We start from the raw sequence: 22,762 nt of genomic DNA, 5'->3' as shown, positions 1-22,762 counted from the left end.
TTTGTAAAGTACATAGCGTATACCGCAAACCAATGTTTAAACAAACTGAAAAGAAATTGCAAATGAAAGCAAAAACTAATGATCTAAGGAAACCCTTCTTCTAGCCACTTGTAGCATTAGACTTGCGAGGCTGTTCAAACTCAATGAGCCCTTCTTCAATTAGATCTTGGATCTTGTGCTTCAACGGCCCACAATCTTCTGTATCATGACCAGGACTATCTGAATGATAAGCGCACCTAGCATGATGCTTGTACCCAGGAGCGGGGTTAGCTGGAGCCGAGTACGGAGGCAGCAGAGTTATCATGTTTTGACTGAGCAGATGTTGCAAAGCTTGAGATAGTGGCATGTGCAACGGGGTGAATGATCGTTTTGGTTTGGATCTCCAGGGGCGTTGGCCACCCTGTTGCTTTTGCTGATCCTTCTGTTGTAGTGTCGGGGTCTGACTGACCAGGATTGCTCCTACAGTGCTGGGTTCTTTCTTCCCATCATATGATTTCTTTGCTTGATAGGAACCTGAGGGTGCCCCTTGTATCTTCCCATTTTCAATCCTTTCACCAATGACTACTAAGTCCGAGAACCCTGAAGATATGCTTCCGACCATCTTATCATAGTATGGTCCTTGCAAAGTACTCATAAATATGTCCACCAGTTCTTTTTCCATCAAGGGAGGTTGGACTCGAGAGGCCATTTCCCTCCACCTTTGGGCATACTCCTTGAATGATTCATCCTTCTTCTGTGACATGTTTTGTAATTGCATCCGGTTAGGTGCCATGTCCAGGTTGTACTTGTACTGCTTCAAGAAGGTATTAGCAAGATCATTCCAGCTTCGTATATAGGATTTCTCCAATTGCATGTACCAGTCAACAGATGCCCCGCTTAAGCTATCTTGGAAGAAGTGTATCATTAGCTTTTGATCGTGAGCATAGGCAGCCATTTTTCGCACATACATGCGCAAGTGGTTCCTCGGACATGTGAGTCCTTTGTATTTCTCGAAGTCAGGAATCTTGAATTTGTGTGGGATAGTCAAGTTTGAGACCAAACTCATTTCGAAAGCATCCACATCAAAAGCATCGTACCCTTCTACTACTTTTAGTCTCTCCTCTAGCGCTTTGATCTGTTCACTGTCCTTGAAGTCTTCCCTAGAGTTGGGATTAGACTGCTGTGTCGGAGGTGCTTGATCTGTGTTGTTCACCTCTTGCACTTCGTATTGTAGATCCAAGTAATCTAAATCCTTAGGGACATTGTTAGCAGGAATGCGAACTGTGCGGGATGTCCCTTTAGTCTGTGGAGTGGGGACAAATCCCTCTTGAGAGGTATCTCCTTTCTCTTGGAATTAGATAGTTCTCCTGACGGATCGGACCTGAGGTCTGTCTTTATCCGGGCCAAAGCCTGAAACAAATCCTAGCAGCGGATTTTTTTCGTTGGGAATCTCATCCTGAACCAGGGTATCCCTAGACTGAACCTCTTTTGACTTTTCTTGTTGATCTAGGAGGGCCTTCATGAATCCTAGCATTTGAGTCATACCTTCCTTAACCTCTTCCACACTAACCTTCAGTTGATCCACCTCCCCACGGAGGGCGGCTTGATTCTGTTCTAGCTGCTCCATTGATTTCTTTTGCTGAAATCTTGTCTGATAAGACGGTCGGGATGTTAGATTATCCTTCCCAATGATCTCTTGCTCTGAAGGTAAAAGAGAAATCTTCTTTTTAATGCCATGAGAGTGATACGCATGTCATGAATGATATGCATGCTATGAATGATATGCTTCATGCGTATCCAAAATATAATAACTCCCCTTTTTTTTTGTATTATTTTTTTTGATAGAACATGATGCAAGAATGCACATGATGCATGACGAATGCCACAATTATATGAAATATATATATACAAGAAATAATGAAAGCACACAGTTAAACACATAAGCATATAAGCCCTAGGTTCATAGGTGCGACGTAACGGCTCAGGGGCCTACCCTTCCCACGGGAATGTTCTAGAAGGTCTCATGGGATCGTTCGTAACCGCCGAGACTTTTTGTCTCTTTGGATCTTGGAACGACTCATTGGTCCATGAGGTTCGAATTTTAGGGGTTGGTTCCCAGAGAGATCAACTAAATACCCAGTCCAGCCCTCAACAAGGTCGAGCCTCGTATCAGACCTTTCCGAATATCTAACCCACTCTGAGTGGAATTATAATAAGACTCGTAGGCGATGTAATTCCCCTCTGGTCATTATTATAATTCCCACGCTTAGGCTTAACAGCAATCACATATAAAACCCAACAGTGCAAATTATAACAATTAAGCATTTTGTACAGATATGACAAATAAATATTTTAATGAAAACAATAAATAAATAAATAAAGAATTAAATATTTATTATTAAAAAAAAAATAAACCTTCCCCCAAACCCTAAAAATGGCAAATTGCCAAACCCTAATCGCTCGCCAAAAACCTAAGTAATTTGCCAAACCTAAACCCTCTCAAGCCTTAGGAGCATAATAATTCACCATTGATGATTTTCCCCATCAGAGTCGCCAGCTGTAGCAACCTGCCCTAAAAATTAAACCTTTAGAGTCGCCACCTATTCTGAAGGGCGAATAGGAAACCCTACGCAGTTGAGAGATCGGGGTAAGATTATTATAATCAGGTCAAGGGAAGGTGTTAGGCACCCTCAACCCTTTCCTAAGGTTTTATGTTCAAAGTAAAGGTTAATGGCTAAATATTGAGGTTTATAGCTGATCGCGACTTTACGTGTCTATAAATCTGATAACTGCAAGTGCACAGTCGTGTCGTGTAGTTTTAAAAGATATCGAATCCACAAGGACTATGAATCGATCTACCGTTATCTAAGGTTACTATGTAAAGCTAGGAGTACTAAAATTTCGATTGTTCCTAAGGGAAAGTGATTGTGAGAAAATAAAGGATAATAATAAAAGACAGGTATCAGTATGTATTTCGTTTAACTAAAGGTAATCCGAAGGTTCATTGGCTTTTGCATAATTAAATTAAAAATCTTTACTAATTCCAATTGATTAAAAATCCTCGTCTCAAACTTTCGCTCTGTTGATTCAGACTACTATCCTAATCCTAATGTACGCTTTCGCCATCCCATTAGATTTTAGAAGAGCTTTTTGGAAACAATGTAATTAATAAAATGCCTATTTTACGAGGTTGTTATCTATTTAAATCTCCTAATCTCAAACTTTCGCTCTGTTGACTCGGAACATGCTAATATCCCTAACGTACGCTTTCGCCATCCCGCTCGAGTGTAAAAACAATTTTTGAAAATACATAAGTTCCAATTAGTTTTAATACGCTTTCGCCGTCCTTAAAACTAATGTCCTATGTCTACTATCCAGTTAAAGATCTCAAACTTTCGCTCTATTGATTTTAACCTTTGACCGTCCTAATCCCTCAAACTTTCGCTCTATTGGTTTTAAGACTTACTAATTAAACTAGACATATAAACCAAAAATAAGTGATAATTAATAAAACATAATTTAAGCCAATTTATTTCGGATCCCTACGGTTAACTTACTTTACATACCGACACCTTTAGTATTTTAGCCAGACATATTAATACGATTAAACATACATATATTGGTTCGGTTCATAATAATAAGCATATTAAATGGCATATAATATATCATGCAGATAAATAATATAAATAAGGCGGTAAATAAAAAAACCTGAATTAAAATAAATCTGGATTGAATTGAATCTTGAAGTACTCGAACTTCCACCACAGGTTGGCTGGATCGTTCTTCGGAATTTAAATGGCAGAAAATAAAAACAAGGAAAATAAAGCGATAAATCTAACGTAAGGCTAGATCTATGAAAAGTTCACAACAATTTCCAGTGTAGAAATCGTTATGAGAAAATAGACGGTTAAATGAAAACAGAATAATGAAAAGCAGTTCGCGGTACAATTTCGGCAGCACTTCGTTGGCAGGAAATCGGACTCTTTGGACTGAAGTGACTGCCTCTATTTATAGGTGAGGCTTTGCAGTTGCTTTGCGTGAAAAACGGAACTTTTTGCAGACCGGGACTTGGAGACGTGCGTCTCCTATTCTTCAGGAAGACTTGAGACGTGCGTCTCAAGTGGAGAGGATTTAGGGAGGTGGAGACGTGCGTCTCCCCTTTGCTGAGGTGGCAGAGACGTGCGTCTCTGCTTACTAGTGTGGCCTGGGTTGCTTCCTTCGTGGGCTGGATTGCTCTTTTGGGCCTTTTGGGTCCTAATTGCACCCCTCTTTCGTTTCAGCACCTCTTTTTGTCTTTTAAGCATAAATATTGGTCATTTAAGCTCGATTTTCTTTCCTTTTCGCAAATAGTCGTAATTGAAGTGTAAAACCTGAAACAAAGCAAATACACGCGTAATATCATAATAAATTGACATAATAAATGGAAAATGCTATAAATATCTATGAATTTTAGGCTAAATATACGATATAAAATCGTGTTATCAAATTCCCCCAGACTTGAACCTTTGCTTGTCCTCAAGCAAAATAAGAAGATAAAGATAAATGAAACACACTTCCACCACGTCGTTCAGCCATACTTAGCTACATAGTATTCTTATTCGGAAGTAACGAATCTTAGCAATGAACCTATAGTAACAACACTAAACAACTCCCAGTATGCATACCAATCCGAATCATGCCATTATAGCTCGACCTATTTGACTTGTCATCATGTTTCACCCTTTTCATTCGCGCGCAATCACATTAAGCCCATTATCTTGACACGCACATAGCAGAGTAGTCGGTTAGTGACTATGATCCTTCTCATGGAGTTCTGGCACAATATGTGGTATACTCCTTAGCATTCACTTGTAGATTGTGGGGAATCGGACAATAGTCCTTCCTACCAAGTTCATTACCAGATGACTTCTGAACCAATCGACAGTGAGTTTTTAAATTCTTTGTATATGAGATTTGCGACCGTTAGGTTAAATGATCTTGTGAGGATCACCTTACTTAGTAGGCACATTTCTTCTTATAGTTGAACACATAATTATTATGAGGATCATACACTTATATTCATCGACTCTCTGCGTAGTTTGTATCTAAGACGGTGCCGACTGCTAGAATAAACTACTAAGGGTTATTTCAAAACTTAAAATCGATGGTTTTGGTATAACGGGTATTCAAATCGGTTACGCATACTCGGGGGTTTTAGAGTGTTGCGACAATAACTATATTGACTAATTCAGTTTCGGTGCGTTGAGTGGTTGAGTAGCTTCGTATTTCTTGAACGTGTGGGGTTTGCGTTTATCGTTTAGGAGCAAAATTTTTTGTTATGGCTCAAGAAAATGGAAGAAATTGAAATAACTACGGAATTATACATATAAGACTTAAATTCCATAAATATTCTTTATTGAATTAGAAAAACATTACAAGGAAGGGAAATAACTGAAGGGAAAAATAAAACTAAAGGAAATAGGAAATAGAAATAATACGACTCCCCCAGACTTAGATGATGCAATGTCCTCAGTGCATAAGAACTACTCCTCATTGTTGCGGTTTCGAGAACTGCTCGCGCCTCTTGTACGAACACGGCGACGTCTATCGGGAGAGTCATTAACACGAATGTCAAGATCATGCAAATATGTGGCAATTTCAGCGTATTGACTTTCGTTCCTAATAGCATAGTCACGGTGCTCCTGTTGCATCTCTCGGATGAGCCTAATTGTTTCAGTTTGGTTTGTCTGCATAGCTTGAACGAGTTGATCTTGGCGTTGAATAGCAGCATACATGGCTTCAAGAGTGATAGGCGGAGGGTTGTTTGGAGGAGGTTGGTTGACATCAGCTTGCCCTTGGTTGAGTTCTTCTTCATTTGCATCCATTGGTTCATTAGGATGTTCTTGTTGGTCATCTTGAGGGTTTTCTTCAATAAGCCTCCAACGTTGAACATAACGGATGTTAATTCTTTCAGGACAAGGAAGGATGACATAAGGAATAGGAACTTTGTTGACGACCAAAGTGTATCGGCCATCATGGCGGGGTGAAACCAAGTGGGAATCGCGGCAGTAAGTGAGATCGAGTGACTGAGCAGGCTTCATGAGATGAGAGAGTGATAGGAGCTCGTCACCAAGACCTAAAGCACAGGCCAAGGTAGTAATAATGCCTCCAAGCAAGAATGGATTTGTAGCGGGGGCGTTAACTAAACCTTGGATGTGTTGGAACATAAACGGTGCGGCATTGAAACGGATATTGTTAAGCGCACAGTAAAGGAAAAATAATTCATTTTGGTTTACCTTGTGGTTGTTGGATCTTGCAAAAATAATATGCCCCAAAACACGTTGAAAATAACGTATAGCGGGGTTTTGAATGTGAGAAGCATGAAGAGCTCTCCAACCGGTAGGATTTTCTCCAGTGAGATGGAACCAAAATTCAAAAGCGAGATCCTCCCAGGATCGACCATTGAGTTCTTGAAAGATTGAGCGGTGAGCAATTGGAGCATGATTAAAATGCAAATATGAAGCTACGACATCCTGATCTAGAGCATATTCACGGTTGAACATCCGGAATTGGATGCTACCGGTTGAGAATGGTTGAGTAGAGGGAGTGTCGTAGTTGAAGGAACTCAAAAATTCTAAGACGAGCGGCTCATAAGTAGGTACGGGTTCGGTGCAAAGATGGTGGAGGCTAGATTTAGTGAGCAAACGGGTGACACCATCAATGAGACCCAAAGTTTCTAGACACTCGGTGTTCACAAATTTTGTGGGAACAACCGAACGTTCGTAGAAAGCAACATATTTTGTTCGTTGAGCATCATCTCGGAAGATAATGTTTGAAAGGTCGGGAGGTGGTCGCTCGGGACGTTCACTACGGATTAATGAACGTGGAGGCATGATGAGTTATGAAAATGGAAAATAGATATGATAGTAGAATGGTAGAAAAGAAATGGTATGAAGGTTGTGAAGAATAAGAGTGGTGGTGGTGTGGTTTTATAGTGAGGTTTGAGAATGGTGTGGTAAATGGAGAATTAAAATGGATTAATGGTGGTGTTTGAAGTTTGAATAGAATAGAGAAATGGGGAATGAATGGAGTTTAAGAGGTGAATGATGGAGGATGAATGAGGTTAATGGGGTTTAAATGGAATAAATAGGGGAAGAATGAGGAGAATGAATTTTGAAATTCAAATTCAAAATTCAAGAGGGAGAGAAGAGTGTCTGCGTGGTCAAATGCAGACTGCTAGCCTTGGGAGACGTGCGTCTCAGGCAGTCAGTCTGCTGGGGCAGAGCATGGAGACGTGCGTCTCCTGTCCCAAGAATGGCATCTGCTGGTCCCACACAGATGGAGACGGGCGTCTCCTGTGGCAGGCAAGTGGGCACGCATGCAGGTGACCAGACAGTGCTGACAGATACCATTAACAGCAAAAAGTGTCCATCAGTTCAGAACAATGTCTTATTTTAATACTATTAACAGCAAAGAGTGATAGCCAGGCAAATATATATAGCAGTTAATAGCAGTGTATTATAACACAACAGCAGAATATTATAACACAGCAGCAGTAGTGAATAAAATATTGCATTTAAAATTAAACCAGTACTGAGTGTTAACAGAAGCAGAAAGCAAAAGTGCAGAAAAAAAAAGTAAATCTAAACTAGGAATAGAAATTGCTAAAACTAGAAATAAAAATCTAATAATCTAAACGGTCACATCTAGCCACGTCTATTGTTGTTCTGATTAGACTGAATGTGTTTGAAAACTTCGTCGAACTGAGCATTGACGGTGTCGATGAAATCGAAGAAATGCATTTGCAAAGTGTGAAGCTCGTTGCGCACATGTTGTATATCTTGTTGTAGCGCAGTGATGGCTTGCTCGTGCGTATTCAGATTAGGCATTCTTTGATTCACCGATGCGGTAGATGTAGCGGGTTGTTGTTGCTCCACCTCGACATCAGTCATATCAACAGTGTGATCTTCAACGGAATCTTCAGAACGAGTTTCAGGTTCATACTCAGATACAGGTTCATCAATAGGAAGAGGTTCATAATCAGGAATGGGTTCATCAACAGGAAGAGGTTCATAATAACCAGGAGGTGTTTCAGGTTCAGATTCAGATGCAGGCATTTCCTCATCAAAATGTTCATAAGCTTGAGGAGTTTCAGGTGATGGCTCTCTCTCAGGAATCTGACCATAGTAAAGCCAGTTGGTAGGGTTGTGCACACTTGTCCTAGGATTCGGTAAGGTGAACTGATACCAAACTTTGTTATCAATGAGCAATTCAAAACGATCAGGTCCAAGATTACCGATGATACCTCGATTAAAGCAGTAATTAATGTCCATAGAGGTATGGGTACCATAAGGTGTCAATCTAAGCAAGGGCACTCTCATTCCTATGGCATTAGCGATCATGGTGACAAATCCGCCAATCCTAATGGGTGAAACTTCGTCTTGCGTGATGCGCTCGAAGTTTGTTAGCATGAATGCGATGGCATTGACCGGGCGATTCTGAGATGTACAAAACATGATGAACAACTCTTCTCTAGTAACTTCAGTGACATTATCAGGCTTTCCAAAAATGTAGTGAGCAAGGATCTTGTGAAAGTAGCGGAAAGCAGGATTGTGGATGTTCTCAGATTGAAATTCATTCTCTTCAGGGTTGTCGTTTCCAGTGATCTTGCCCCAGTATTTTTCCAACTCCCAGTATGGAAGATTTTCTTCAGCTACTTGGGCGTATGCATCGGGTCCATGAGGTAGTTCTAACATTTCAGCAAAATCTCGGATGCAGAAATTAAACTCCATACCAAAGAGTCTAAAGAGAATAACTCCTTTTTTCAGTCCTTGTCCACAGTTTGGAAGATAGGTCAGGGAGCTCAAGAATTCCAGAGTGAGCTTCCGATAAGTGCTAAACTTGCGGAACAAGTGAGAACCAGTCCAACCGATTTGGTTAAGCAGGTGTAGGATGCTTTCTTCGATACCAAGCTTCACCATAGTTGGTTGGTGAGGATAGCAAGTCAATTCCATGTGTCTTTCAGCCAGCTTGTTGAATCTTGCTTCTTGTCCTCTACCACGGAACACAACTTCCATATTGTCAACTTCGTGCATCGTAGTTAGTAATTAAATGAAAAACCTAGAAGTTGAAAATATTAGGATAAGTTAGAATTAGGCTAGTGTTTATTTAAAATAAAATAAAAAGTTAAAATTAAGCTTAGGTAACAAGTTATAATAATAAATATAATTATAACGGAAATATTTTCTCAAATCAAGATAGTAGTTATAATTATAATAATTATTATAAGATGTATGAAAAATCAAAAATGATTAAAATTAAAATTAAAAATAGAATAAAGTTTTAAAAATGAAAAATAAAATTAAAAAATTAGAAAAATTAAAGTTTTAATAAATAAAAAAAATAGAAGAATAAATAAATGTGGGTTGTCTCCCACCAAGCGCTTTGTTTAATGTCGTAAGCTCGACGATTTAAAAATAGAAAACTATTTTTTCGAAAGAGCGGGCAGTTCGTCAAGTTTAAAAACTTCGATGTTTTCATCGTATTCGAGATGATGGTAATACTTAAGACGTTGCCCATTTACGACAAAAGGTTTAACGGTTTCTCCTTTGATTTCTATCGCTCCACTCGGAAATATGTTAGTTATTTCGAAAGGGCCAGACCATCTAGATCGTAACTTACCAGGAAATAATTTTAGTCTAGAATTAAATAAGAGCACTTTATCGCCTATGCTAAAATTTTTCCTAGATATACGCTTGTCGTGCCATTTTTTCGTTCGCTCTTTATAGATTTTGGCGTTTTCGTAAGCGTCTTGTCTAAGTTCTTCTAATTCGTTTATGTCTAGAAGTCGTTTCTCACCAGCGGCAGTGTAGTTTAGGTTTAAGTTCTTAATTGCCCAATAGGCTTTATGTTCTAACTCTACCGGTAGGTGGCATGATTTTCCATAAACGAGTTTGAATGGGGTAGTTCCTATTGGAGTTTTGAAAGCTATTCTATAAGCCCATAAAGCTTCATTTAGCTTGGTTGACCAATCTTTCCTAGATATAGCAACAGTTTTCTCCAATATTTGTTTTATTTCGCGGTTAGATACTTCTACTTGACCGCTTGTTTGTGGATGGTATGGTGTGGCTATTCGATGATTTACTCCATATTTTCGAAGGAGTTTCTCAAGTATTCTTGAAATGAAATGGGAACCACCATCGCTAATTACCAATCTTGGCACACCGAACCTAGGAAAAATGACGTTTTTGAAAAGTTTAATAACTACTCGTGCATCGTTTGTAGGAGAAGCAATAGCTTCTATCCATTTTGAAACGTAATCGACGGCTACGAGTATATATTGATTTCCAAACGATGACGGAAACGGTCCCATGAAGTCTATTCCCCAGACGTCAAATATTTCTACTTCAAGAATGCCTTTTTGAGGCATTTCATCGCGTCTTGAAATGTTTCCAGTTCGTTGGCATCTATCACAGCTTAGTACAGCAAAATGGACGTCTTTCCACAGGTTGGGCCAGAAAAGTCCAGATTGAAGGATTTTGGCGCAGGTTCTAGATGTGCTATGGTGTCCTCCACACGGTGCAGAATGACAATGTGTTATTATGCTTCTTATCTCTTCCTCGGGTACACAACGTCTAAAGATTCCATCGGGGCCTCTTTTGAAAAGGAGTGGGTCGTCCCAATAGTAATGTTTTAGGTCATGGAAGAATTTCTTCTTCTGTTGGTAGCTTAGATCAGGAGGAAGCACACCAGCAGCTAGGTAATTTACGAAATCTGCATACCAAGGTGCGTCAGATCGGGCTAAAGCTATTTCAGCTAATTTCTCGGTTTCAGAGTTTGGACGGTATGGTTCGAATTCATTTGCTTCTAATTGGGCGATGAGTCTTTCATAAGGGAAATCATCGTCAATTGGTACTTGTTCGGGTTTCAGATTTTCCAATCGAGAGAGATGATCTGCTACGACATTTTCAATGCCTTTCTTATCTTTAATTTCCAGGTCGAATTCTTGTAGTAACAAGATCCATCTCAAAAGTCTTGGTTTAGCGTCCTTTTTGGTTAGGAGGTACCTAATGGCGGCGTGGTCAGTGTATATGATTATTTTGGCTCCTACCAGGTAAGAACGGAATTTGTCTAATGCGAATACGACAGCTAATAATTCTTTTTTCTGTCGTGGCATAATTCATCTGAGCTTCGTCTAGGGTTCTACTCGCATAATATATGACATGTAGTTTCTTATCCTTTCTTTGTCCTAGAACAGCTCCTACAGCATAATCACTTGCGTCACACATTATTTCGAAAGGCTCATTCCAGTCGGGAGGTTGCATAATTGGCGCAGAGATTAATGCTCGTTTAAGTGTTTGAAATGCTTCAGTGCATTTATCGGTGAAAATAAATTCGGCGTCTTTCATGAGTAATTCAGTTAAGGGTTTGGTTATTTTAGAGAAATCCTTAATGAAGCGTCGGTAAAAACCAGCGTGTCCCAGAAAACTTCTTATTTCTCTAACGGTTTTGGGAGGTTGAAGGTTTTCGATGATTTCGATTTTTGCTTTATCAACTTCGATTCCTCTATCGGATACGATGTGTCCAAGTACAATTCCTTGTCGAACCATGAAATGGCATTTTTCCCAATTAAGGACTAGGTTTACGCTTACGCATCGTCTAAGCACCAGCTCAAGGTTCGCTAAACATGTTTCAAAACTTCCTCCACAGACAGAGAAGTCGTCCATAAAGACCTCCATTATTCCATCTAGGAAATCGGCAAATATTGCCATCATGCATCTTTGGAAGGTCGCGGGTGCATTGCAGAGTCCAAAAGGCATTCGTCTATAAGCGAATGTACCATAAGGACAGGTGAATGTGGTCTTCTCTTGGTCGTCAGGGTGGATAGGAATTTGGAAAAATCCGGAGTATCCATCCAGATAACAAAAATGTGAGTGTTTAGCTAAGCGTTCGAGCATTTGATCTATGAAAGGTAAAGGGAAATGGTCTTTTCGGGTAGCTTTATTTAGCTTCCTATAGTCAATGCACATCCTCCATCCAGTTTGGGTACGTTGTGCTACAGATTCTCCTTTTGCATTAGTGATTACAGTGACTCTTCCTTTCTTTGGTACGACGTGAACGGGGCTAACCCATTTACTATCGGATATAGGATATATTATTCCAGCTTCTAGCAGTTTTTGGATTTCCTTTTTAACCACATCGCTCATAATAGGATTTATTCGCCTTTGATGTTCCCTAGAGGTTTTACTATCGTCTTCGAGCATAATGCGGTGCATACACAGAGAAGGGCTTATACCTTTCAGATCTGATATGTTGTATCCTAAAGCGGTAGGGTATTTTCTTAGGACATTAAGTAATTTTTCAGTCTCGGTTCGTCCTAAGTTGGCGTTTACTATAACTGGTCGGTTTAGTTCTTCGTCTAGAAACTCATATCTAAGATCGGTAGGAAGTGTCTTCAGCTCTATAGCAGGTTTCTTAGGTCCAGGTATAGGATCAGGAGTTAAAGCTAAGCATTCACTCAGGTGGTTATCTTGATATTCCTCACGCCAGTTGTCATCTTCAAAAATTGGCGGCATAGGAATTCTTAGGGTTTCGGTTTCCTTATTTGGTTCGGATTTTATTTCCTTGACACACTCGTCGATTATGTCAGCAGAACAGCATGTGTCAATTATAGAAGGTGCTTTTAGGAATTGGGAAAGGATAAATTCTATTTTCTCTTCTCCTACTTCGAAAGTAAGCTTTCCTCGCTTTACATCTATAATTGCACCAGCGGTCGCTAAAAATGGTCTTCCTAAAATGATCGGGATGTTAGAATCTTCTTGGATATCCATAATGATGAAGTCAGTCGGGATGTAGAATTGACCTACACGAACAGGGATATTCTCTAACATTCCTACAGGATATTTAACTGAACGGTCTGCTAGTTGAAGAGACATTCTTATTGCTTTAAGCTCACCTAGATTGAGTTTCTTACAGGTCGAAAGAGGCATCAAACTAACACTAGCTCCTAAATCGCACAAGGCTTTCTCTATGATGGTTTTTCCAATTACGCATGGTATAGAGAAACTACCAGGGTCTTTCAGTTTTGGAGGCATGTTGTTTTGGATGATAGCGCTACATTCAGCGGTAAGCGTTATAGTTTCGTTATCCTCGAGTTTCTTTTTGTTTGATAAGATTTCTTTTAAGAACTTAGCGTACGAAGGCATCTCAGTTATGGCTTCTGTGAATGGTATGGTTATGTTTAATTGCTTCAGGAGCTCTACAAATCTTTTAAATTGCGCTTCGGTTTTTGATTTGGCTAATCTTTGAGGGTAAGGAATTGGTGGCTTATAAGGTGGTGGTGGAACATAAGGTTTCTCTTTTTCGGGTTCCACTTTGTTATTGTTCTCGTCAGTCTTAGCATTTTGTTCGTCGGTTGTTTTCTTTTGGGTTTCCTTTGGCTCTTGTTGTGACATGGGTACGTTTTGGGTTCTAGGATCTATGGGTCCATCGTAATTCGTTCCACTTCGTAGTGTTATCGCGTTCGCATGTCCTTTAGGATTAGGTTGTGGTTGAGCAGGAAACGTGCCAGCAGGGGCAGCAGTAGGTGCTTGTTGTTGAGCTACTTGTGAGATTTGAGTTTCTAACATTTTGTTATGCGTAGCTAAAGCATCTACTTTGTTCGATAGTTGTTTTAGTTGCTCGCTATTGTGGATGTTTTGATTCAGGAAGTCTTTATTGGTTTGTTGTTGGGAAGCTATAAAGTTCTCCATCATGATTTCTAGGTTTGACTTCCTAGGGGTGTTTTGAGCAGCTACAGGCGCTTTTTGGTAGCCAGGTGGTACAGCAGGTGCTTGTCCAGGCGCGTACAACGCATTGTTGTTCTTATAAGAAAAGTTCGGGTGGTTTTTCCATCCAGGGTTGTACGTGTTAGAATAAGGGTTTCCTTGAGCGTAATTTACTTGATCAGATGGGACTCCAGTCAAGAGTTGACATTCAGCAACTACATGCCCAGTCAATCCACAAATCTCGCAGTTAGGTGCTACAGCGGCAGCGGTGGCTGAAGGAGTGATGGTTAAATTCTCGATCTTTTGAGTTAAAGCGTCTACTTTAGCGTTAACGCGGTCTATACCACTAATTTCGTACATTCCTCCTTTGGTTTGGGCTTTCTCTAGAGCGGCGCGTTCTCCTCCCCATTGGTAATGGTTTTGTGCCATGTTCTCTATGAGTTTGTATGCTTCATCATGGGGTTTGTCCATTAATGCTCCGCCAGCAGCGGCATCTATAGTCATTTTAGTGTTATATAAGAGACCACCATAAAAGGTATGGATGATCAGCCATGGTTCGAGTCCATGATGAGGGCATATTCTAAGCATGTCCTTGTAACGTTCCCAAGCTTCGAAAAGCGATTCGTTATCTTTCTGGGTAAATCCGTTGATTTGACCTCTAAGCATAGCAGTCTTGCTAGGCGGAAAGTACCTTGCTAAGAATACTCTCTTCAATTCGTCCCACGTAGTTATGGAATTGGAAGGCAGGGATTGAAGCCACGCTCTCGCTCTATCTCTCAAGGAGAAAGGGAAAAGGCGTAATCGAATAGCTTCGGAACTAACGTTGTTGGCTTTGATAGTGTCGGCGTATTGCACGAACACGGATAAATGGAGATTGGGGTCGTCTACAGGGCTTCCAGAGAATTGATTCTGTTGAACAGCTTGGACCAGTGAAGGTTTCAGTTCGAAATTGTTCGCTTCAATCGCAGGTGGTGCGATACTTGAATGCGGTTCAGCGCGCGAAGGAGCGGCATAGTCTCTAAGAGGACGAATAGCAGCCATCTCTAACTTCGGGGTGATTTGATTGATTTGATCAGTAAAATTCAATTCCTGATTAATCGGAATTTCTGCTACTTCGGGAAGGTTGCGAGCTCGACGTTTAACGTTAATGAAACGTTCGATCTCGTTAATTCGTTGTATTAAGTCTCCTCCTTGTGAACGAGTATTTGGCATACAATCGTTCAAAAAGAAAGGGAAGAATTTTCCTAGTCTCTACGGTGTAACAGTGAGTTACGATATCGACTTAAATAGTCCCCGGCAACGGCGCCAAAAACTTGATCGCGACTTTACGTGTCTATAAATCTGATAACTGCAAGTGCACAGTCGTGTCGTGTAGTTTTAAAAGATATCGAATCCACAGGGACTATGAATCGATCTACCGTTATCTAAGGTTACTATGTAAAGCTAGGAGTACTAAAATTTCGATTGTTCCTAAGGGAAAGTGATTGTGAGAAAATAAAGGATAATAATAAAAGACAGGTATCAGTATGTATTTCGTTTAACTAAAGGTAATCCGAAGGTTCATTGGCTTTTGCATAATTAAATTAAAAATCTTTACTAATTCCAATTGATTAAAAATCCTCGTCTCAAACTTTCGCTCTGTTGATTCAGACTACTATCCTAATCCTAATGTACGCTTTCACCATCCCATTAGATTTTAGAAGAGCTTTTTGGAAACAATGTAATTAATAAAATGCCTATTTTACGAGGTTGTTATCTATTTAAATCTCCTAATCTCAAACTTTCGCTCTGTTGACTCGGAACATGCTAATATCCCTAACGTACGCTTTCGCCATCCCGCTCGAGTGTAAAAACAATTTTTGAAAATAAATAAGTTCCAATTAGTTTTAATACGCTTTCGCCGTCCTTAAAACTAATGTCCTATGTCTACTATCCAGTTAAAGATCTCAAACTTTCGCTCTATTGATTTTAACCTTTGACCGTCCTAATCCCTCAAACTTTCGCTCTATTGGTTTTAAGACTTACTAATTAAACTAGACATATAAACCAAAAATAAGTGATAATTAATAAAACATAATTTAAGCCAATTTATTTCGGATCCCTACGGTTAACTTACTTTACATACCGACACCTTTAGTATTTTAGCCAGACATATTAATACGATTAAACATACATATATTGGTTCGGTTCATAATAATAAGCATATTAAATGGCATATAATATATCATGCAGATAAATAATATAAATAAGGCGGTAAATAAAAAAACCTGAATTAAAATAAATCTGGATTGAATTGAATCTTGAAGTACTCGAACTTCCACCACAGGTTGGCTGGATCGTTCTTCGGAATTTAAATGGCAGAAAATAAAAACAAGGAAAATAAAGCGATAAATCTAACGTAAGGCTAGATCTATGAAAAGTTCACAACAATTTCCAGTGTAGAAATCGTTATGAGAAAATAGACGGTTAAATGAAAACAGAATAATGAAAAGCAGTTCGCGGTACAATTTCGGCAGCACTTCGTTGGCAGGAAATCGGACTCTTTGGACTGAAGTGACTGCCTCTATTTATAGGTGAGGCTTTGCAGTTGCTTTGCGTGAAAAACGGAACTTTTTGCAGACCGGGACTTGGAGACGTGCGTCTCCTATTCTTCAGGAAGACTTGAGACGTGCGTCTCAAGTGGAGAGGATTTAGGGAGGTGGAGACGTGCGTCTCCCCTTTGCTGAGGTGGCAGAGACGTGCGTCTCTGCTTACTAGTGTGGCCTGGGTTGCTTCCTTCGTGGGCTGGATTGCTCTTTTGGGCCTTTTGGGTCCTAATTGCACCCCTCTTTCGTTTCAGCACCTCTTTTTGTCTTTTAAGCATAAATATTGGTCATTTAAGCTCGATTTTCTTTCCTTTTCGCAAATAGTCGTAATTGAAGTGTAAAACCTGAAACAAAGCAAATACACGCGTAATATCATAATAAATTGACATAATAAATGGAAAATGCTATAAATATCTATGAATTTTAGGCTAAATATACGATATAAAATCGTGTTATCAATAGCTAAGGAAGTGAATAGGGGGAAAATTGAGATTTTAGGGTGGGGGACTCGCCTTGGTTATCCAAGTGCCTACGTACCTCCTTATGGAGGATCAGAGTCTACGTAGTTCGGGCACAGGGTTGTACGCCTCAGAATTGATATGAGTGTTTGAAGGCTTTTTGAATGGCCTGTCGTAGTTTTGGAATTAGGATGAAAATCCGTAGTTTGATTTGAAATGTTTTGAATGTTTTAAGTTTTGGGCGTACAACCCTGGCTTGATATGGCACCGTTAGATGCGGTGACCAATGGATTTGGTCAGTATAGCTAACGGGTTAGGGGCATTGTTGATTGCTCAGATCGATAGATTGATCATCGCGGGCAGCAAATTGAAAGTCGGGTCGAGGAGAGAATTAGTAAGAATTAATTAAATTATTAAATAATCAAAAAGATTATTTCTCGTCTACTACGACTAATCGATTTAGTCGGTTTGAGGAGAAAATTAAATTGAATAAAAAAACAATTAAACATTTATTAAAATTATCAAATAGAAATTAACTAGTTTTATTTTTTATTTTGCGCAAGGGGTGCATTTTGTGTTGAGTAGTAATTATCGGGGTGTGTTAATAGTAAGGGCTAAGGCCCATTTACAATTCAAAGGGCCCAAATGAGACAACTTAGATCCGTTAGGATCTGGTGTACGCGTGCGTTCACGCTTACGGTACGCCGACGTATTTTCGCGCGTGTGATTTGATCAAATGGCTCCCCAGATCTTACCCCGGCCGTTGATCTAAAATAATTTGAATGAATGGTTCAGATCTAGCGTAGGCTAAGGGTTGTATGACAAAAGAGCTATGGGGAATTGCTTTTGGATGATCCAATCACATGGCCCGTAAGTGGCCACGTGTCGTGCTATGAATGGCTACGAAGAGATAAGCTTATCTCCACTTTTCTTGCTTCTCCCAAAGAAAAACAAATGGTGAGTTTACCTATGCATAATTGATTCCACTTCTCCACTAATGTTCCCCACTTATCTTCGGTTCTCTCTCCAAGTGAATGACAAAATCCTCTCCTCTCTCACTCGGTTTTCCCTTTCTCTTTTTCTTCTTCAAACAACCATAGCCATGACTATCTTACCCAGAAAAACAAAATGACGTTCACCTTCCCAGACCCCAAATGAAATCGTAAACCTATATTCAAGAACATTCAAGCATACAAATCACGATATCGCAAGGCTAAATAATTTATCACGCGTTTACCTTTGGCTCTTGAAGTTCGAGAACGTGTAAGCTCTTGCGATTCCTCTCCGATCTCCCACTGATCTCCTTTCTTTTTGTTGCAAGTACCAAGTTGGATGAATACGGCTCAAGGTTTCTTTCGTTTGCGGCGCTCCAAGAATCTTTTTTTTCAGAAAATCCCCCCTCCTCATCTAATTTCTTCTCAATTTATAGTTAGGTTTTTTCGATTTTTGCTTTAGGAAGAATTAGATTAGATTTTGATTCGTTTGCCATTGATTCTGTAAATTACATTTTTGATTCAATAAAACATAATCAGATTTTACTTTATATTTGTTAAGATGTGATTCAATGTTTGATTGAAGATTTGTCTTAATATTTGATTTGATTACGAATGTGAATATTTGATTTGTGATTCAATCAATCCATGGGCCTGGGCATTTGCTAGATGATTAGGGTTTCTTGTTTGCAGCGGCGCTGATGGAGATGGGGTAGGGTTTCTGCAGCGCTGAAAGGAAGAGGATGCACAGGAACCTGGGTCGGTCCTTGACCCGGTCCAAACCCGATCGAGTCTGGCACATGTGTGGCCCAAATCCAATCTATGGCCCATCTTGCTGTTGATTCATTTTTTTGGCCCAATGCTTCCATTAGCTCGTTTTCTCTTTTTTTTTCACAGCAAAAACAAAAGAAACAAATGAAACCAAATGACTTCAAATAAATCATTTAATTAATTAATTAATCAATAATTTAATTAATTAATGATATACTCTTAATCACAAACTAATTAATACTACTCTAATAATAATGATTAACACCACTTAATTAGTACTAATAATAATGTTTGATTAATCTTAATAACCTCAATATTATTTTTAGAACTAATAATAGGAATTAATAATTTCATAGTTAGTAGTAATATAAACATGGAATGGCTAATTGGAATAAATGGGTCAAAACAAATTGGACTTCAAATATTTGACATTCACACCCCCAATAATTTATACGGGCATTTGATAAGAGAGCGAGTTTAATAATAGGTATATTAAACCTTATGGCTCTTAATTTTTAACACCCTTAATAAATTAAAACGGGAATTGCACCGGGTAAATTTTGGGGTATGACACACCAACAGACTGATTCTGATCATTCTTTCCACGGCCTTTCTGACTATGAACAGCATTAGACTCGTTTCTTCCATGATATGGCTTCTTTGCAGTACCAGAAGATGTACCCACTTGAATCTTCCCACTTCGAATACCATTCTCGACACGCTCTCCAGTTAAGATAAGATCAATAAACCCAGACGAAGAACTACCCAGTAGGTGACTATAGAACGGTCCAGTTAGTGTGCCCATGAACATGTCCACCAACTCCCTATCAGTCAAGGAAGGTTGGACTCTTCCAGCTAAATCTCTCCACTTTTGCGCATACTCCTTGAAACTTTCCTTAGGTCCCATAGACATGCTTTGTAGTTGCATGCGAGTTGGTGCAAGATCAGAATTGTATTGGTATTTCCTGTAGAAAGCAACAACCAAATCTTCCCAAGTACGGATGCTAGCACCCTCCAGTTGATAGTACCATTCGAGTTGAGTTCCAGATAAACTTTCCTGAAAGAAATGGATCCAGAGCCTCTTATCAGTAGTGTGAGGCTGAATCTTACTTACATAAGACCTCAAGTGCATCTTGGGACAGGAGACTCCATCGTACTTAGCAAAGGCGGGAGTTTTGAATTTTGGAGGAATAACGACCCCAGGAACGAGTCCTAGTTCTTCAAAATCCAACCCAGGTAACTTTTGAATTTCCATGCTTCTCAGACGCTCTTCTAGTAGTCTATACTTCTCATCAGCATAATCCTCGTCTTGAGGATACTCATCTTCTTCTTCTTCTTCTTCCTGACCATCAGAACCTACATGGCTTCCCTGATTATTCTTGACACTGAGATCATCTCCTTCCTCTTCCTCTTCCTCGTCTTTAGGAATCTCAGTTTCTGCAGCCTTCTTGGGACGACCCTTGAATCTTCTTCCCATATTGATCACTCCTCTGGGTTTCTTGGTCTTTTTCTCCTTCTTAGTCAGAAGGGCTTTCAGCTCGTCTTGCCCCTTGGACAAGTTCAGGATCAAGGCTTGAAATTCAGCATTTTGAACTTGGAGATTCTTCACAGATTGTTGGAGATCCATTTTCTCACTGAAATAAACAGCGGAAAGATGAGGCATTTTGTTTTTATGAAACCTATGATGCGATGTTTATGAATGATATGATTATGCGTATGCAATGTTTCCAAGGTTTTAAAGGACTTTTAACACATTTTGAAAGAAAAAAGCAAAAATATTAATTCTCTTATAAAAATATAAAATATAACATTATAGAGTTAATAGTTACATCTGAAAGTGCTGAAAGAAATAAAATAATAAACTAAAAAAAAATATAGAAATCAGTCTTCGAGTCGGCGCTTTCTCTTTAAACTTCTGATTTCCACTTTGTGAGTTTTGATCATCTCGTTTCTTTCTTGGACGAGCCTATCAATCTCTCGCTCCCATGATTGTATCTGATTTGGAGAGACAAAATCCTCAATCTTCCATTTGCGGTAGAAATAGTCAAGCATACCATCTCGCTCTTTAGCATCAGCCACTAAAACCGCTTTCTCAGCTTCAACCTTATGTAAGCGCCTTTCAAGATCCGCCTTTTCCCTTCTTAGAGAAGCAACGGTAACAGCAAGGTCTTCATTTGGAGCGGGGACATAAGGCTCTAAAACCACAAGAATGATTGGATGGGTAACCCTTGGCACAATAGGGATATCAGATGGATATGGCATACCATGCTCAACAACTCGATCATAAATCCACCTAAAATAAAGATCTGAAGGGATGTAGTTCCTTAGTCCCAATTGTTTTATGCATACTTTCTTCACTTTAGCCCAAGCTCTAATAAATAGCTTCTTCTTTCCGGTCGTATCTGAATCATAATCAAAATTTTCCGAACTAAGATATATGGAGCGCGGCTTGTCTTTCAAAGAGAAACCAAACTGATGCCGAGCTAATATAGGATTGTAAGTTATCCCTCCTCGAGTACCAAGAAGAGGTATATTTGGGAAATCTCCACAGCTATCGAACAGATGAGTTCCTTCAAAATCTTTTTGGTTCCAAACGATGTCGTCGTATGAAAGCCTTATGATTCTTTGAACCCAAGTCAAACCTTCTTCATTCTTTATCGTAGAACGGGATAAGTGCGAAATAAACCACTTATGCAATATTGGTGCGCATCCAAGAACACAACCTTTGCCTTTAGATGATCGGTGATGGATGGAATGCAACAAGTCACCCAATAAAGTCGTAACCAGATTGTTACCAATGAAGATCTTGAGAGCAATCACATCCACAATTTTGTCATAACGAGGGAACAATACTTGCCCATAGATTAGGCAAGCGAGGACTTTTTCAAGAGCATCCATACTTGCAGCATTGATTAAAATGTCAGCTTGACTATACAAGAAGTCAATCGGTACACCAGTATATTCTCCTTTACTCACCCAAACCTTTTTGATTTCTGATCGAGGCAAATGCAATGCAGCAGCTACATCTTCCAACTTAGGTACCTCTTCTTTGCCAGTGTATGGCATCTGATCAAGCACAGGTAATCCCAGGATGGAGGAAAAATCCTCTAATGTGGGAACCAATTGAAAGTCCCTATAAGTAAAGCAATGAAGGAGAGGATCATAAAACCGGATCATTGTGTTGAGGAGCGTTTCATCCACTTTGGTTCTCACCAGGCTGATTAATCTGTTAAGAGATCCGGAAAGCACAAAAGCACCAGAAACGTTGTCACAAAGAATCTTCAAAGAAGTATGTATCCCTCTGAAACTGAGGCAAAAAGGTTTATGAACTTTGATTTCCATGACCTACAAAACAAATTATGGTTAACAATCCTTTAACTCCTTGGAATGAGTTAGTCATGATATGTATGAATGATGCATGGATGCATAAATCACAAGCACAGATAAGTTCACACAAATCAAACAATTTCCTTAAGCTTGGCTTGCATGGAGTTTGACCGGGGTATACCCTTCCCACATGTACTTCTATGGATAAAGAGATTTCAGCAACGGGTTCTACCAAGTGACTCAGAATTGTCAGCCCCCTCTAAAGCACCCTCGAACATGGTACATGCATACCACGCAATGATACTTTAGGAAGAAACCTATCTGAGCTGTAGTATCGGGTAGCGACCATAACTTGGCATGCACCAAGAATAGCCCCCCCCACTACGTTCCTAAAAGTTAAGATGGGTTAAAGGTGACTAAAGGTGACTAAAGGTCCCTGAGCTCCGGCGCACCCAAAGATACATGCATAAACCTCTCTCATGCAAAAGAGGTACACAATAACCAGTGGAGGCCTAACTCAAGTGCGAACTTCATTTTGACCAACCCCGAGCATGCACAAGGGGGGTCTCCATGACTATGCCGCTCCTAAACTTAAGTGTTCTTGAATCCGGGAATAGGATTCGTCCTTCAGTTTTCCCAAAACAACCCTGAAAAAATAAAACAAGCAAAGCAAACAATAGAAAACATTTAAGTGATTCCTAAACTTTTAAGGTAACCCCTCTTTTATAAGAAATCATAAATCCCCAGCAGAGTCGCCAGTTCTGTAATACGGTGAACTGACTTTTTATCGAAATGTCGCGGTAAGCAAGAGTCGCCACCGACTTTTATTTTATCCAAATATCGGAAAGGCTAAAAGAACAGAGAAAAATCTTTTTGAGAAAAACTGAGTTCGGGGGGTAATTATG

At 39.6% G+C, this 22,762-nt stretch overlaps 1 protein-coding gene and 1 non-coding gene across 2 annotated transcripts; one reads left to right on the top strand and one right to left on the bottom strand.

The window, feature by feature from the left end:
- The first annotated feature begins 14,283 nt into the window (after positions 1–14,283).
- LOC131593729 (small nucleolar RNA R71) lies at positions 14,284–14,390 on the top strand. The gene has a single exon (XR_009281112.1). It is a non-coding gene; the product is annotated as a small nucleolar RNA R71 (small nucleolar RNA).
- Positions 14,391–20,411: 6,021 nt separating this feature from the next.
- Positions 20,412–21,872, bottom strand: LOC131659653 (uncharacterized). Its single transcript, XM_058928812.1, has 2 exons — positions 21,315–21,872; positions 20,412–21,182 (listed from the first exon to the last, which is right to left on the bottom strand). Exons 1-2 carry the CDS (start codon positions 21,870–21,872, stop codon positions 20,412–20,414), a joined length of 1,329 nt encoding a protein of 442 aa, XP_058784795.1.
- Positions 21,873–22,762: the final 890 nt, after the last annotated feature.

The sequence above is a fragment of the Vicia villosa genome, linkage group LG3 (genome assembly GCF_029867415.1).
Source record: "Vicia villosa cultivar HV-30 ecotype Madison, WI linkage group LG3, Vvil1.0, whole genome shotgun sequence".
NCBI classification, from domain to species: Eukaryota; Viridiplantae; Streptophyta; class Magnoliopsida; order Fabales; family Fabaceae; genus Vicia; species Vicia villosa.
Note: the sequence above shows the minus strand (reverse complement) of the source record. Positions and strands in the feature narration are given on the sequence as shown.

What these genes read in the sequence shown, in the direction of transcription:
- LOC131659653 (XM_058928812.1), bottom strand. Translation starts at nt 21,872, where the DNA reads ATGGAAATCAAAGTTCATAAACCTTTTTGCCTCAGTTTCAGAGGGATA. An exon ending in TCTTCATTGGTAACAATCTG is followed by an intron (nt 21,183 to 21,314) that starts GTTACGACTTTA and finishes TCTACGATAAAG; the next exon opens with AATGAAGAAGGTTTGACTTG.